Raw genomic sequence first — 15,023 nt, forward strand, 5'->3', positions numbered from 1 at the left:
CAAATGTATAGTAGTTAATCAAAGGAAGGAATGAATCTCCATCTTACACGTATACAATGAAATGGTGAGTTATCATTTCTTTGCTTTATTTGATGTCACAAATACAAGTATTGTAATGCATCCATATGCACACACGTATACTAGGATTCTTTTTAAATTTTAATATTTATTTTATATTTTATTTTGATTCCTTGCTGATTATTTCTACACGCACACACACACCAAATTCAAACACACTTTCATTTGTTAATATTATTTTTATTTTATTATTTATATTAATTTAACTGCTTTACTTATTTGGTGCTTATAACTTGTAAAATATAACGTTCTAGAAAATAATAAATATGTTATTAGAACGAGTATATTTTTGTCTACATTTAGGTCTAAGTTTTATTAAAAATAGTATAGGTTAAAATACAATGTATTTTTATATCTTAATTATTATACGGTTCATGGGTCCGTCTAGTTACTTCATAATTATAACAGTTGACATACCCATAATCTACCCGTCTAATAATATAAGCTTTTTATAGATTTTTATTTTATTAGAAAGGTCACCCATATACAGGCCAATTATTTAATATAATATTTCAACCAACTTTATAAAATAGTGTTTAAAACTATTTGGGTTGAATATTTATATTAAAAATAAACTAGTTACTAGTTACTAGTGGTTAATAAATTTAACCAAACCTTATAATTTATATGATAAAAATTGGTATGTTACAGAAACCCTCAGGGTTATTGCAGCAATTAGAAATGCCAATATGGAAATGGGAATTGATAACAATCGACTTTGTTAATAAATTACACAAGACACGAAAAGGTAATGATACAATCTGGGTGATTGTAGATAGATTAACCAAATTTGCTCATTTCCTACCAATGAAGGAAACTTTCAGTATGGAACAGTTAGCCAAGTTGTATGTAAATGAAATAGTATCGTTACATGGAATTCCTTTATCAATTGTGTCTGATAGAGATAGCCGTTTTACTTCTGATTTTTGGACAAGTTTCCAAAAAGCAATGGGAACCAAGCTAAATCTAAGCACCACTTATCATCCTCAAACAGATGGAAAACCGAAAGGACAGTTCAGACAATGGAAGATATGCTTAGAGCTTGTGTAATTGATTTCGGAGGAAATTGGGACGGTCATCTACCATTAGTAGAATTTTCTTACAATAACAGCTATCATACCAGCATCAATGCTGCACCATTCGAAGCACTTTATGGACGAAAGTGCCGAACTCCAGTCTATTGGGTAGAAATTGGAAAAAAAGCAATTGTCTGGACCAGAGATAGTGCACGAAACCACGGACAAGATTATTCAAGTCAAGGAAAGACTGAAAGAAGCACGCGATCGACAAAAGAGTTATGCTGATAATAGGCGAAAACTGTTGGAATTTCAGGTAAGAGACAAGGTATTATTAAAAGTTTCTCCTTGGAAAGGAGTGATAAGATCATCAAGAGAGGAAAGCTAAGCCTCAGGTATGTTGGACCTTTTGAGATTATTAAAAGAATAGGACCTGTAGCGTATCAGCTACAACTGCGAGCGGAAATGGCAGGAATACATGATGTATTTCATGTATGTAATCTCAAAAAGTGTTTAGCCGATGAATTATTAGTGGTACCTCTTAAGGACATAGAGGTAAATGAGAAACATAAGTTTGTAGAAAGACCTCTACAGATTGAAGATAGGAAAGTCAAGAATCTCAAACACAAGAGATTAGTTCTAGTCAAAGTAAGATGGGATTCCAAGAGAGGACCATAATACACTTGGGAGCTTGAATCAGAAATGCAGAGGAAATATCCACACCTGTTCTAGTAGACCTCAAGGACGAGTTCTAAAACAAGGTGGGGAGGATATAACAACCATCCTAAAATATTTAGAACACCCCTATACGCCCTAAAATACACCCCGTATACGAGAAACGGCCCAAAATACCTTTAATTTTATAAAAATAAAATAAAATCAAAAGCTTTAGGGAACTCGCGGGCCGCGAAGGCCATAATTAACTCTGTCGCGGGGCGCGACAGCTAGGCCACCAGGCCGCCCCCTGAGCCGCCACGTGTCCCCACTCGTGTCGAAGCTAGCTGGTGACTGGTCAAAGCTAGGGCCTACCCTGCCTAGCTCGCGGGCCGCGAAGACTATGTCTTCGGCTCTCGCGGGGCGCGACAAAAGGCCGATCACGCCCTATATATTGGGAGTTCAGGCCTTCAGTCCAACTCGTTCATTTGCCTTGATCTCTCTCTCAATTTTCTACATAGCAATTATAATTTCGGGCATAATACCCACTAAATTAGCGAAGCTCTGCCTCGATATAAGTATCATAACCCCGGTTACGTATTAGATACGCTGCTAGATTAATGTAGTGCTCCGTAACGCCTGTCGAGGCTCTGCCCGACGTAGTCATTGGAGTTTCTGTCTCGGAGAGGGTATAACTAATGTAAATTGGGTTATTATACTAATGCGTGTGCATTGTTTAATTAATAGATTATAACCAGGAAGTCACAAAGGAAATAGCTAAAGTAGCAATGTGAGTATTCCTTCTTTTCATAAACCCTTTTTGTGAGTAATCTCCTTTTTGTAACCCTTTTTGCAAACTGTTGTTTTTACATTATAATTAATTGTGATTGAGTATTTGTAATTCTACAATTATCGTCGGTATGTTGGGGTTTTGTATACAAAATTTGTTACTACACTGTGAGTACTAACATGACCACAAGTCGGGTTGACAGTACCGTGGGTGGTAATTAATGAAAAATAAACAAATGTAATTGCGAGATCGCCCTCAATGCTATACAATGATAAAACCTGTTTTGATTAAATTGGGATTCACTCACCAGTATTTCCACTGACAAAATGTTTTTAAACGTGTTTCAGGTAAAAAATGTGAAAGACAAAGAGAAGCCAGCTGGACAGCAATGAAGGCTTGGAAAAGTGGCTATAAGAATTACCTAAGTAAATAAGATGTTTTATTTTAATAAAATAGGGTTTATGCCTATAAAAATGTTTGCAATAGAAACTTGGGAATTTCCCATGTATTTAATATTATAAAAATGTGGTATTTTACTCTGATAAAATATTTCCTAACTACGGTCCTGATGTAAATTCCGTTGTCAAATTTATAAACACCGGTACTGGCTCGCGACCGCCCGTTCCCAGGTGATTAGGGGCCGGGGGTTGCGACAGAGACTCCGTTTGTCATCGCGGTTGAGATGAATAGCTCCCATAGTTTTGTTGAGAAGTAGTGGAACGTATTATTGCCATCGGTGAAAAGGGTAAGTTGTTTTTTTAAATAATAGAAAAAGATGAAATTGCCCATGATTTAACAGAGTTCATGAATGGGGTTACGTCTGTTGGACCAAATGACAATGGTGAAAATTTTGGACTCATAGGCTATAAATGAAACTTTTGGACTAACCGGTAAAACTGCCTAAACCACAGGGACCAAAATGGCACTTTACTCTAAAATATAATAATCAAATTAGTATTGCGCTCAATAAACCTAATGCCAAGTGTGCTAAATTCTAAACCATAAAAGATTATTTGTAAATGGACCTATATTAGAATTGGTATGTGTTTACTATCTAAAAAAAATAACATATACATATCGATTTTTTTTTTAAAACACGTGCCCTCAAAATCACGTGCCTCGTGCGGACGCCATCCCCGCAAACCATCAAAGCCGCCAGTGAGGGTGTCATCGTCTATCTTTTATGTCAGATTCACTTCTCCATCATATCATGTATGAGTTCTACCCTCCTCTTTCACATTCCCCATAGTACCCACGAATTTTACCCTACCTCTCTCCTCATCATATCATGTTCGTCAGTCTTTTTCTTCCACGTCGGTCCAAGAACACCAACAAACTTTCAGTTGAAGATGCTACCAAGAAACTTGTATTATACAACAAAAAAATTACTAAATATGATGCAGGAGCAAAAGGCCTCGGCCTAGTATCTTCTCCAAACTGATTTCAAGGACACCATTCAACCATTAGTCCAGCATTCCACCCACTTGCAACCTACGAGTGGAAGCAACGCTGTACTTGGGGGACTTGAATGGGTATAGTCCCAAATGTCACACCAGGCTTGAGCGCGAGTGACCATCACCCAGCTCATTGTCCCAATCGATAAAAGACTTACCTCAGTTCATGCAGGCACACGCGAACCCGTTTAGCTTTCCCTCTCTGGGAAAGATGAGAAAACTCACCTTGTGTATGAAAATGGCTGTTTTTGTCAACATACACGGGATGCGGTGATTACTACCAAAGATGATAATAGTTTACTACATTCACTTTCTGTCAAACACATTTCTAGGCTGCGATCCTGCACGGGCGCGCAGAGCGGCAAAGGAAGTAGTGGCACACCTGTGCGCAGTTACCGCACGTAGCGATGCGGTGCAAGACCGCATCCTATTGTCATACAAGTGGAACTGACACTTTGAATTATGTGACCAACCAACAAGTGGTACGCCTGGGAACTGACAACAACGGTCAGCTGACTGCCCAGTACGCAGCTGCCCAGCCCATATGCATAAAAGGTGACAGACATACTGACAACCCCAGCAGGCCACGTGGCGGGTGTTCCTTCATGCAACCGATATAGCTGGACGCGGGGTAACACCTCCGCGTGCGCCCAACACTCCCGTGACCTGCGTTCCTGTCAAGCGGCATTGGCTTTTCTCCTTCACTCTTCTGCTATAAATATCCATCTAGAACCAGGTTTGAGGTAACGCTAATCTGCTCTCTCACAATTACTACCTAAATACTTATCTTGTTTCCAAAGAAAATAGTTATTCTCATGCCGGAGGGTGATAACAAGGAGCAACCCCCACCCCATTCTCCTTATTACGAGTCACGGTGTGTTTCACTTTGCAGGTGATAGATTAGAGGACGACTCAGCCATCGATTGAGTAAAGAAATGATTAACCCTACTTGACGACACTCGACCCGTGGACTAACCACTCGGTTAACCACTGTTTCATCAATCATGATGCTAGTATTTTAGCCCCACAATCATGCTCCCATCATATAGTAAGTCCAAAACGCCGTCACAGAAAATTCGTAGCTTGATTATGTGGTAATCAATGTTCATAAGGACTTGTCTAATCAATTGTTTGCACTTTGTGGTAAACCAATGTTCATAAAAGTACTCTACATGGAGGGAATTGGAAAACGCAAAGAATCACAAATGTAATTGACAATAAAAGTTGGGCTTGGACAATCGAAAACCAAAAATATAAGAATGTTCTGTAAAGGTAGAATGATTTTCAGCGATTACAAAACAAAAAGTAAATTATCACTCATACGATTTGGTGTTTAGTTTGTGTTTTAAAATTATATGTAAATGAAGAAAAGTTCAATTCAGTAGACCAATATTTATGATATTTTCGAGTTTAGGGGAGTATATAATTTCTTCAATCTTGTGGAGATAGTCTTTGTAATTTATTATTAATAATAATAATAATAATAATGAGCTTGACCCTTTATCATAATCGAGGTTAAACTTTAAGTGCAAAAGTACATAACACTTTTTAGGTATATAAATAGCAACATCTTTTCATCCTAAGTAAACCGGAGCTTCTCTAAGGGGAGAGCGGTGTCAGAGGTGTCTTCGAAAATTCACGTACTCTGCTCGAGCTTGAAAAAAATATGTCATTCCGTAATGTTTTATTATTATTTAAAAAATAGAGTAAAGTGTCATTTTGGTCGCTATGATTTCGGCAGTTTTGCCTATATGGTTCAAAGGTTTCATTTATAGTCTGTGGATCCAAAAAACTTCACACTATTGTCATTTTGGTCCAACCGACTTAACCTCATCCATGGACTTCGTTAAATCATGGGCAATTTCGTCTTTTTCTATTATTCCTTTAGCGAACTCTTTGAACACGATCCTGGGCTGATGATGAAACAATTAACATACTGGTGGGAGACTCTGTTAGTCATCGCGGTTGAGACGAATAGCTCCCACAATTTTGTTGAGAAGTAGTGGAACGTATTGTTGCCATCGGTGAAAAGGATAAGTTGCTTTCTTTAAATAATATAAAAAGATAAAATTGTCCCTGATTTAACGGAGTTCATGAATGGGGTTAACTTTGTTGGACTAAAATGACAGAGGCGAAATTTTTTTGGACTCATAGGCTATAAATGAAACTTTTGGACTATACTTGCAAAGCTGCCCAAACCACAGGGACCAAAATGACACTTTACTCTAAAAAATAATAATCAAATTAGTATTGAGCTCAATAAACCTAATGCCAAGTGTACTAAATTCTAAACCATAAAAGATTATTTGTAAATGGACTTATATTAGAATTGGTATGTGTTTATTATTTAAAAAAAAATAACATACACATATCAGACTTTTTTTTTTAAATCGCGTGCCCTAAAAATCACGGGCCTTGTGCGGAGGTCCTCCTCGCAAACCATCAAAGCCACCAGTGAGCGGTGTCATCCTCTATCTTTTATATCAGGTTCACTTCTCCATCATATCATGTACGAGTTCTACTCTCCTCTTTCACATTCCACATAGTACCCACGAATTTTACCCTACCCCTCTCCTCATCATATCATGTTCGTCAGTCTTTTTCTTCCCCATCGATCCAAGAACACCAACAAACTTTCAGTTGAAGATGCTATCAAGAAACTTGTATTATACATCAAAAACATTAAGAAACAATCATTGTGGTATAACTATTGTAAATATATAAGATAAATCATAACATTTTAGCAATAAGATACATGAAAACTTTCATAATGTATATATCTAATAAAATTTGAAATATATTTAAATGTACATGACTTATTTTAACAAGTGATCATATAAGTACCTTTAAACTAACAAATGTGAAGAGAGGTCATGTATGATAATGGGACATGAGCGGTTCTATGTGATGATCTCTTAGGCTGAAGGGTGTGGTAACCCCTTCCCCCACCTATACATCATCTCTATGTCATCACCTCTCCATTCCCCTATCAAGGGGTATGGCTCCCCTTCACCCCCTTCCCCTCCAATCAACTGCTCTCAGTCATTAGGGGTGTTCAAAATCGGATTATTCGGTTTTCGCATATCCGAAAATCGAATATCCGAAAATTTTAGATAGTGAATATTAATATTCGAATCCATATCTGAAATATCGGATTCGGATATGCGAAATTTCGGATACGGATTCGGGTATCCAAACGGATATCCGAACTTTTTAAAAAATTAAAAAAAAATTTGTTTCGTGCAGAGATTAAAACTAAACCTATATTCGATTTTTCAAATTTACAACATTGAAAACTAAAAAGATTCATAAATGCACATCCGAATCTGATTATTTACTACCTTTTTACTATATTTCAAACTAATATAAGGCTCATATACTATATATATTTATAAAAAAAAAAATTGGTTTTCGGATATCGGATAATCGGATTATTTGAAAATTTTTAAATCTATATCCGAATATTCGGATTATCCGGTTTTAGGATATCCGAAATTTCGGATATTTCGGTTACGGGTTTTCGGATATTTCAGATTCGGGTTTAGATCCGGATTTTTTTGAACACCCCTACCAGTCATCACAATCCACAAACAACAATCGTCGCGCGGGGGGGTGGGGGGGGGTGGTTCCTGCCGGGAAAGACGTCCACCTCAGCACCCGATACCACACCCCTTAGGCTTAGGCTTACTCTGAAGGCCCCGAATCATTAATGCTATCAGTTTCTTTCTTTCTTTGTTTTTTTAATATACATAGTTTAATACAAATTATGAATATTCATTCTTAATCCAACCTCACTTAATCGAAACAAGTTTTGAGCCTATTTTTTTCTTCTTTACTATAGATAATCCAATCCTACTTTAGTGGATCGGTTTTTACCCCGCTCACAAAAAATCTTAGATCTACATTTAAAATATTAGCATTTAAAAAGGGGCCTTAAGTTTTTACTTTGCCTTAGGCCTTCAAAATGGTTATGCTGCCCTTGATGAGAGGTTCACATTGTAAAAGCTTTACTCACGTACACGCTAAAGCATAATTATATCGAAATGACGTTTCTTTGATTTTGTGTCTACTATGATTGATTTCGTAAGAAGGTCAAATTATGAGGGTAATATGCTAAGATAGCGTTGTTAATTAAAATTAAAATTAATTAAGAAACAAGCCTTCCAAATGTTTATCACATTTAACTTTAATTGAGTGGGTACACCAACTCGAGGTTTAACCATGTTCCTTTTGATGTTAACCTGATCATGACCATTAACCAAAACCTACTTAGTTAACCTCCAAAAGTCCAAACAACTCACTTTATGTCCTCTATATAAGAACCTAATATTCTCATAGTTTCACCATCAAAACACACACTTAACATTTAACAATGGAGGGTGTGCTTCATAACCCTATTCACAACACTTTACGCGTTTTCTTCCTGCTAAGCTCGTTACTCGCTTTAACGACTGCGAAAACCCACAACCATGACTTTGTCGTATGACTATGTTAATACTTTCAATGGGTGTTGTTTTCTGATGATTATTATATACTTTAAACATTGCTACATAAATAATGCTAACTAGTTCATGTTCTTTCAGGTTCAAGAAACAAAAGTCACGAGGTTATGCAAAACACTTAACTCGATCACAGTCAACGGGCAGTTCCCGGGTCCAACCTTGGAAGTGAACAATGGCGATACTCTAGTGATACATGTTACAAACAAAGCTAGATATAATGTCACAATTCACTGGTATATATATGTTATATGCATGTGAAGATAATATCTTATATGGTGACGTCATCTAGTCAAGATTGTTTATTTATTTTTGTGACTTTTCAGGCATGGTGTTAGACAGATGACGACAGCATGGGCTGATGGGCCCGAGTTTATTACACAATGTCCAATTAGACCAGGAGGGAGTTACACATACCGGTTCACAATTTCAAGACAAGAAGGAACTTTATGGTGGCATGCACATAGCTCGTGGCTTCGAGCCACTGTTTATGGTGCTATTGTTATTCACCCACGAGAAGGATATCCGTACCCGTTCCCTAAGCCGAACCGTGAATCGGTCATAATGCTTGGTATACAATTTATTAATGATAAATCAATATTGTACATGTTGGGAAATTTAAACTTTTGAGCTACTTGACATATTATGATGTTGATGATAATCAGGTGAATGGTGGGATGCAAACCCGATAGATGTTATAAGAGAGGCCACAAGGACCGGATCAGGCCCAAATGTTTCGGATGCGTTTACCATCAATGGTCAACCCGGTGATCTCTATAAGTGCTCTAGCCAAGGTTTGTTAATGTAAAACAAGACTTCTTTAGGGGTGGTAGAATTGATGGGTCTAACGAGCTGAATGGTAATTTTGGTATAAGTTGTAACGCGAAACAAGCTAGGCTAGATTGACACAAAACAGTTTCAAATCGGATAACTAACAATTTTGGTAAGAGTTGAAACTTGAAACATATCGGGTCAGATTGACCCGAAACACAATCAAATGAGTTAAACGATGATTTTGGTATAAGTTGAAACTTAAAACGATAGATTAACCCCAAACACCGTCAAATGGGCTAATAGGTAATTTTGTTAAGAATTAAAACTTGAAACACACTGGGCTTGCTTGGCCCAAAACACTGTCAGATAGGCTAACCGGATTGGCTGACCCAAAACGCATTTTATCTGGTTTTTTATATATACTAGATTTGTTGACGCCGCGCGTTGCGACGAAACAGAGCAAATGTTAAAGTAAAACAAACGTTATTTGAAAAAGAACATCTTGTTTAGAAAGCCAAACCGTCAGAAAATCGGTTCAGTTCATCATCGTACCATCTTATGATACCAAATAAATACTTTATTTTGAATAAATGTTTGTTTTTAACAAAACTTATACGAGAATGTAAAGGGAAAAAATAACGAATCTAGGTTATTAAAAAATATCTAATTAACTAAAAAAGGAAATATGACTTAGAAAATGAAAAAATAATTATTAAAAATAGAAAATAAGTAATAGAGGAAATATGGTTTAAGAAAAGAAAAAAAATAAAAATATGTTAAAAAGTGAAAAACAAATTTTATAATTAAGTATTACACTATTAAAATAATAAATAATTAAAAAACTATATATTATTATAAAATTAAAATTACTCATGGGTCGTCGTAAATAATATATATATATATACATAATAGTTATTATGTTTTAGTTTTTACAAATTATGTTAAGAAAATGATATTATATTTTTCACATGTAGATACGGTCAAAGTCCGAGTTGACTCAGGGGAAACAAGCCTAATCCGGGTGATCAATGCAGCGCTAAATCAACAGCTTTTTTTCACCATTGCTAGCCACAAACTTACAGTCGTAGGAGCTGATGGTTCCTATGTAAAACCCTTCACCACCCCGGTCCTCATGCTCGGGCCGGGTCAAACCACCGATATCCTCATGCAAGCTGACCAGGCCCCAGCACGTTACTACATCGCTGCACGCGCTTACGCTAGTGGACAAGGTGTCCCATTCGACAACACCACAACCACCGCAGTTTTGGAGTACAAAACCGCCACTTCAAAGCCCATCATGCCACCTCTCCCAGCATATAACGACACCGCCACTGTCACAGCCTTCACGACCCGCTTCAAAAGCCTCCAAATAGCACCTGTTCCGACTGTACTCGATCACAGCCTATTCATCACAATGGGCCTTGGAATCCACCAGTGCCCGCCGGAAACCCCGGCCCAAAACTGCCAAGCCCCCAACCGGAGCCGTTTCGCAGCCAGCATGAACAACGTGTCTTTTGTATTCCCATCCAATTCCTCCATACTTGAAGCACATTACCATGGTATACCCGGGGTTTTCACAACCGACTTTCCAGCGAAACCAGCTGTGACCTTTGATTATACCGGTAACGTGAGCCGGTCTTTGTGGCAGCCTATCTTTGGGACAAAGGTCTATAAGTTGAAATATGGATCAAGGGTTCAGATTGTGTTGCAAGGAACAAGCATTTTTACACCGGAGAACCACCCAATCCATCTTCATGGATATGATTTCTATATACTTGCAGAAGGATTTGGAAACTTTAACCCTAAAACAGACACTGCTAAGTTCAATCTGGTGGACCCGCCTCTTAGGAATACAGTTAGCTTACCTATCAAAGGATGGGCAGTCATTAGATTTGTTGCTGACAATCCAGGTAAAGAAAATGGAAGTAATGGTTGGGTAACGGGTCAAAAGAAGAAAAAAAAAAAAAAAAAAAACAGGTTGAATCCCTCACAAAAAATAAAAGATTAACTATAGGGTGTAACGTCAAGCTCTTGCTAGGCTTGTTTATTTTATATTAATTTTTTTATATAATCTCTTTTTCTTCTTTTTTATTATTATTATTATTATTATTATTATTATTATTATTATTATTATTGTTATTACTATTACTATTACTATTACTATTACTATTACTATTACTATTACTATTAGTAGTAGTTGTTCTTATTAGTAGTAGTACGTTTAGTTACTATTTAGTTACTTTTATCAGAACTTTATATATTATAAGTATTATCATGTAAAAATATATTTGATAATCTAAATAAAAACTTTATAAATAACTGGGTCGTTTAGGCTCGTAAACCTACTCGAGCTCGATAAGTGAAGCTTGGGCTTACACTCATTATTAAATAAGCTAATAATTAGGCTTGGGCCCGTTTAAGCTCGGCTTAGTTTGAACACTTAACAAGCCAATATCGAGTAGCATACCAGCGGCTTGGCTCATTTATACCCTTAGTTTCTAGAAATCTAAGATATCAAATACGGTTACAAAATTATCTTATTTAAATATTAATCTACTTTTATCGGATAAAATGAGCTATGACCCATTTGACATGTTCAAGCTAATGGAACATAGCCCACGTCAACCCATTTAAAAGTAAACGGGTCAATATCCGAATCAACCCATTCAAAAGTAAACGGGTCAAGATTTACAATTTCATCTTTACTTTCTTAGGTACCTGGATTATGCACTGCCACTTAGATGTCCACCTTGGATGGGGTTTGGCTACAGTGTTTGTTGTGGAGGATGGGCCTGCGCCATGGCAGAAATTGGAGAAGCCACCACCAGATTTACCTGTATGCTGATATCATTCATCATCCATATGAAAAATCACAATAGCTACCATTTGTTGTCTAATATGTGTTAAATGTCTTCCCACATTGGGGCTATTACAATTCTAGTGTGTGTTTTTTTTTTGGTTTGGTTTGGTTTATTTTCTTGTAAACTTATCTCTTTTTCTGGCATTTGTTGTTAATGTCAGAGTGTACATAGGTGAACAGGTGTTTTATAATACGAGTGCTTTATACAACTTATACAACTTAGTATATGCTTTCGCGGTTTGAAACTTAAACTGGTCGTGACTCGTGTAAACTATACCGGTCATGTTATTATGTAATCTTGTTTACATTTCTAGAACATGCAGTCATGAAATTATATATGATACGCATGACCTACTTTTATTATTATTTATTTATTATTAGTAGCAATTCATACAAGCCAACAATTTAAAAAAAAAATAGTAGAAGTTGTCGATTTAAATAAAAAAATTACAAGTTCAAACCTATCAAATCTTCAAACTCTTGGCAGGTTGGGTCAACCCAAACTAGTTGGTTTACTATTTTTCATAACTGTACTTAATGCACGGAAATTGAATTCTCATTACCCACAAACATAGCAACAACTAACTCTAATATCCAGTAATGTTAAACAAAATATTTAATTGTCATAAGTTAGAGGGTTATTATTGTAACTAGTAGAATATATATATATTTCTCTTTGTATTAAATATTGATATATGAATAAAATTTATGAGTTGATATGGTATCAGAGCCTATCAACTTGTAAACCCTAAACAACCCCAACCCAACCCTCAACCAGCCGGCCACGAACCATCATATATCACGTGAACTTTGGGATCAAAAGGAGTCAACAAGATTAATTCAGTCTTCATCTTTGACGGCAAAGGGTTATCCACAAAGTCAACAAGAATAAATCATCATTACATCGTCCAACATTCAAGATTTTGGCGGCAGACTTCTTAAAAACCTTGGGGGACGAGATTCAATATTAGAGTTTCATTAAATTGGATCATCATTATTTATATTAGATTATAGATGTTAGTCCTCTTCAATCTTCAAGGAACGATTACTGTTTTACTCATCACAACCATCAACGAACCATCAGCCAACCATCAACGAACCATCAGGTATCAAAATCATTGTTTTACTCATCATGACAACGATTACTGCTTTCAGTATTCAAGAACGTACATCCTATAAATCCCACAAGTTTGCATTCAATCTTACACCAAACAATTATGGCTACTGGAAAGCCATGATGGAACCATTTTTAAAGGCGATTATATTGTTATGTTGACAACATGTTATCTTGCCCAAAAGAGAAAATTACAACCGGTGATTCTACCACTACAAACCCTAATTTTACAAACTGGATTGCTAATGATGCACACGTCCGCATGATCATTATATCCACCGTTTCCGAGTCTTCGTTTCAACACATCCAAGGAGACACGGCTCGGGAAGTGTGGTTAAGTCTAGCACGTGCATATGCCCCTTCGAATTCATCTCATGAGTTCACACTAAAAACGCAGCTTTTAAAGATTTCAATGAAAGATGGTGAAAAAGGTATCGATTATCTCAGCCGTGCTCAACAATATGCAACGGCTCTTGCAAATATTGGTGAACCCGTCAAAGACAAAGATCTCGTCATGCTTACTATAGCCGGTTTACGTGAGGAATACCATGGTTTGAAAAGCAACCTTCTTGCCCGCTCCCCACCGGTTCAATTTAACGAGCTTCACAGCCTGATTGGTGATCATGAATACATAACTCGGTCCACTATTTCTTCATCATCGGCCTCTCCACAAGTCTTCAATGGTACCACTGCCGCAACAACTACTTCCCAGGCCCCCGATTTGGCTTCGATTCAGCAGCAGATTACTAATCTTCAACTTTTGGCAAACCAACTTGCTTCCACAACTCAACCGTCGGCATCACCATCAGCTCATCAGGCAAACCATCAGCTCATCACGACCCGTGGATACGGTCGGGGCCGTCCGTTTTCTCGCGGGGGCCGTGGCCGTGGTGGTTCACAAGGCTCTCGCCAATTTGCTTGGGCGTCCACTCAAAATGTGGTTTACGGTCATTGCAATAGGTGCAGTATTGGTCATATTCCCTCACAGTGCCCGAATCACACCGGCTCTTCTCGTCGATCACCTCAAGCGAATTATGCTAACTCTGAGGCGGGCTCATATACTACTTGGACATCGGATACAGGCGCTAATTCCCATGGTACTCCTGATCTTGCTAGTATGGATAACTCGGACGTCTATTATGGTAATGACTCCCTCTATGTTGGTAACGGTAACTCTCTTCCAATTCTTCATGTCGGTTCAAAATCCTTTTTTTTATCTCAAACAAAAACTTACAACTTAACCACATACTTCATGTCTCGGGCCTACAACGTAACCTACTTTCCGTTCACAAATTTTGCAAAGATAATAACGTTTTCTTTGAATTTCACACTTCTTTTTTTGTTGTAAAGGACGAGGCTACCAGGGCTATCCTCCTCACGGGCCCTAGTGACCAGGGTCTCTACACCATTCGCCTACCTTCTTTTCAACCAGTTTCCAAGATGGCGTTCACTACTTTTCGAGCTCCATCTACCATGTGGCATCAACGACTTGGGCATCCTCACTTTCGAGTTTTTCAACATATTGTTAAAACATTTTCTTTACCTGTTTCTGACAAACTTTGTTCATCTTTGTGTACTTCTTGTCCATTGGGAAAAATGTCCAAACTTACTTTGCCTATTTCATCTTTTCGTGGTAAAAACATACTTGATTTGGTTTATTGTGATGTTTGGGGCCATACTACCACGTCCTTTGACGGTTATCGTTATTTTTTGTTATTTGTTGATCATCATACCCGCTATATGTGGTATTTCCCGCTCATGCAAAAATCTGACGTTTTTACCAC

At 37.3% G+C, this 15,023-nt stretch overlaps 1 protein-coding gene across 1 annotated transcript; it reads left to right on the plus strand.

Annotated features, from left to right (window-relative positions):
* Positions 1 to 8,356: 8,356 nt before the first annotated feature.
* Positions 8,357 to 12,312, plus strand: LOC110923390 (laccase-12). The gene is made up of 6 exons (XM_022167493.2): positions 8,357 to 8,472; positions 8,576 to 8,727; positions 8,818 to 9,062; positions 9,157 to 9,285; positions 10,240 to 11,175; positions 11,980 to 12,312. Exons 1-6 carry the CDS (start codon positions 8,365 to 8,367, stop codon positions 12,108 to 12,110), a joined length of 1,701 nt encoding a protein of 566 aa, XP_022023185.1. The 5' UTR covers positions 8,357 to 8,364; the 3' UTR covers positions 12,111 to 12,312.
* Positions 12,313 to 15,023: the final 2,711 nt, after the last annotated feature.

This window comes from Helianthus annuus, chromosome 5, assembly GCF_002127325.2.
Source record: "Helianthus annuus cultivar XRQ/B chromosome 5, HanXRQr2.0-SUNRISE, whole genome shotgun sequence".
NCBI lineage: Eukaryota > Viridiplantae > Streptophyta > Magnoliopsida > Asterales > Asteraceae > Helianthus > Helianthus annuus.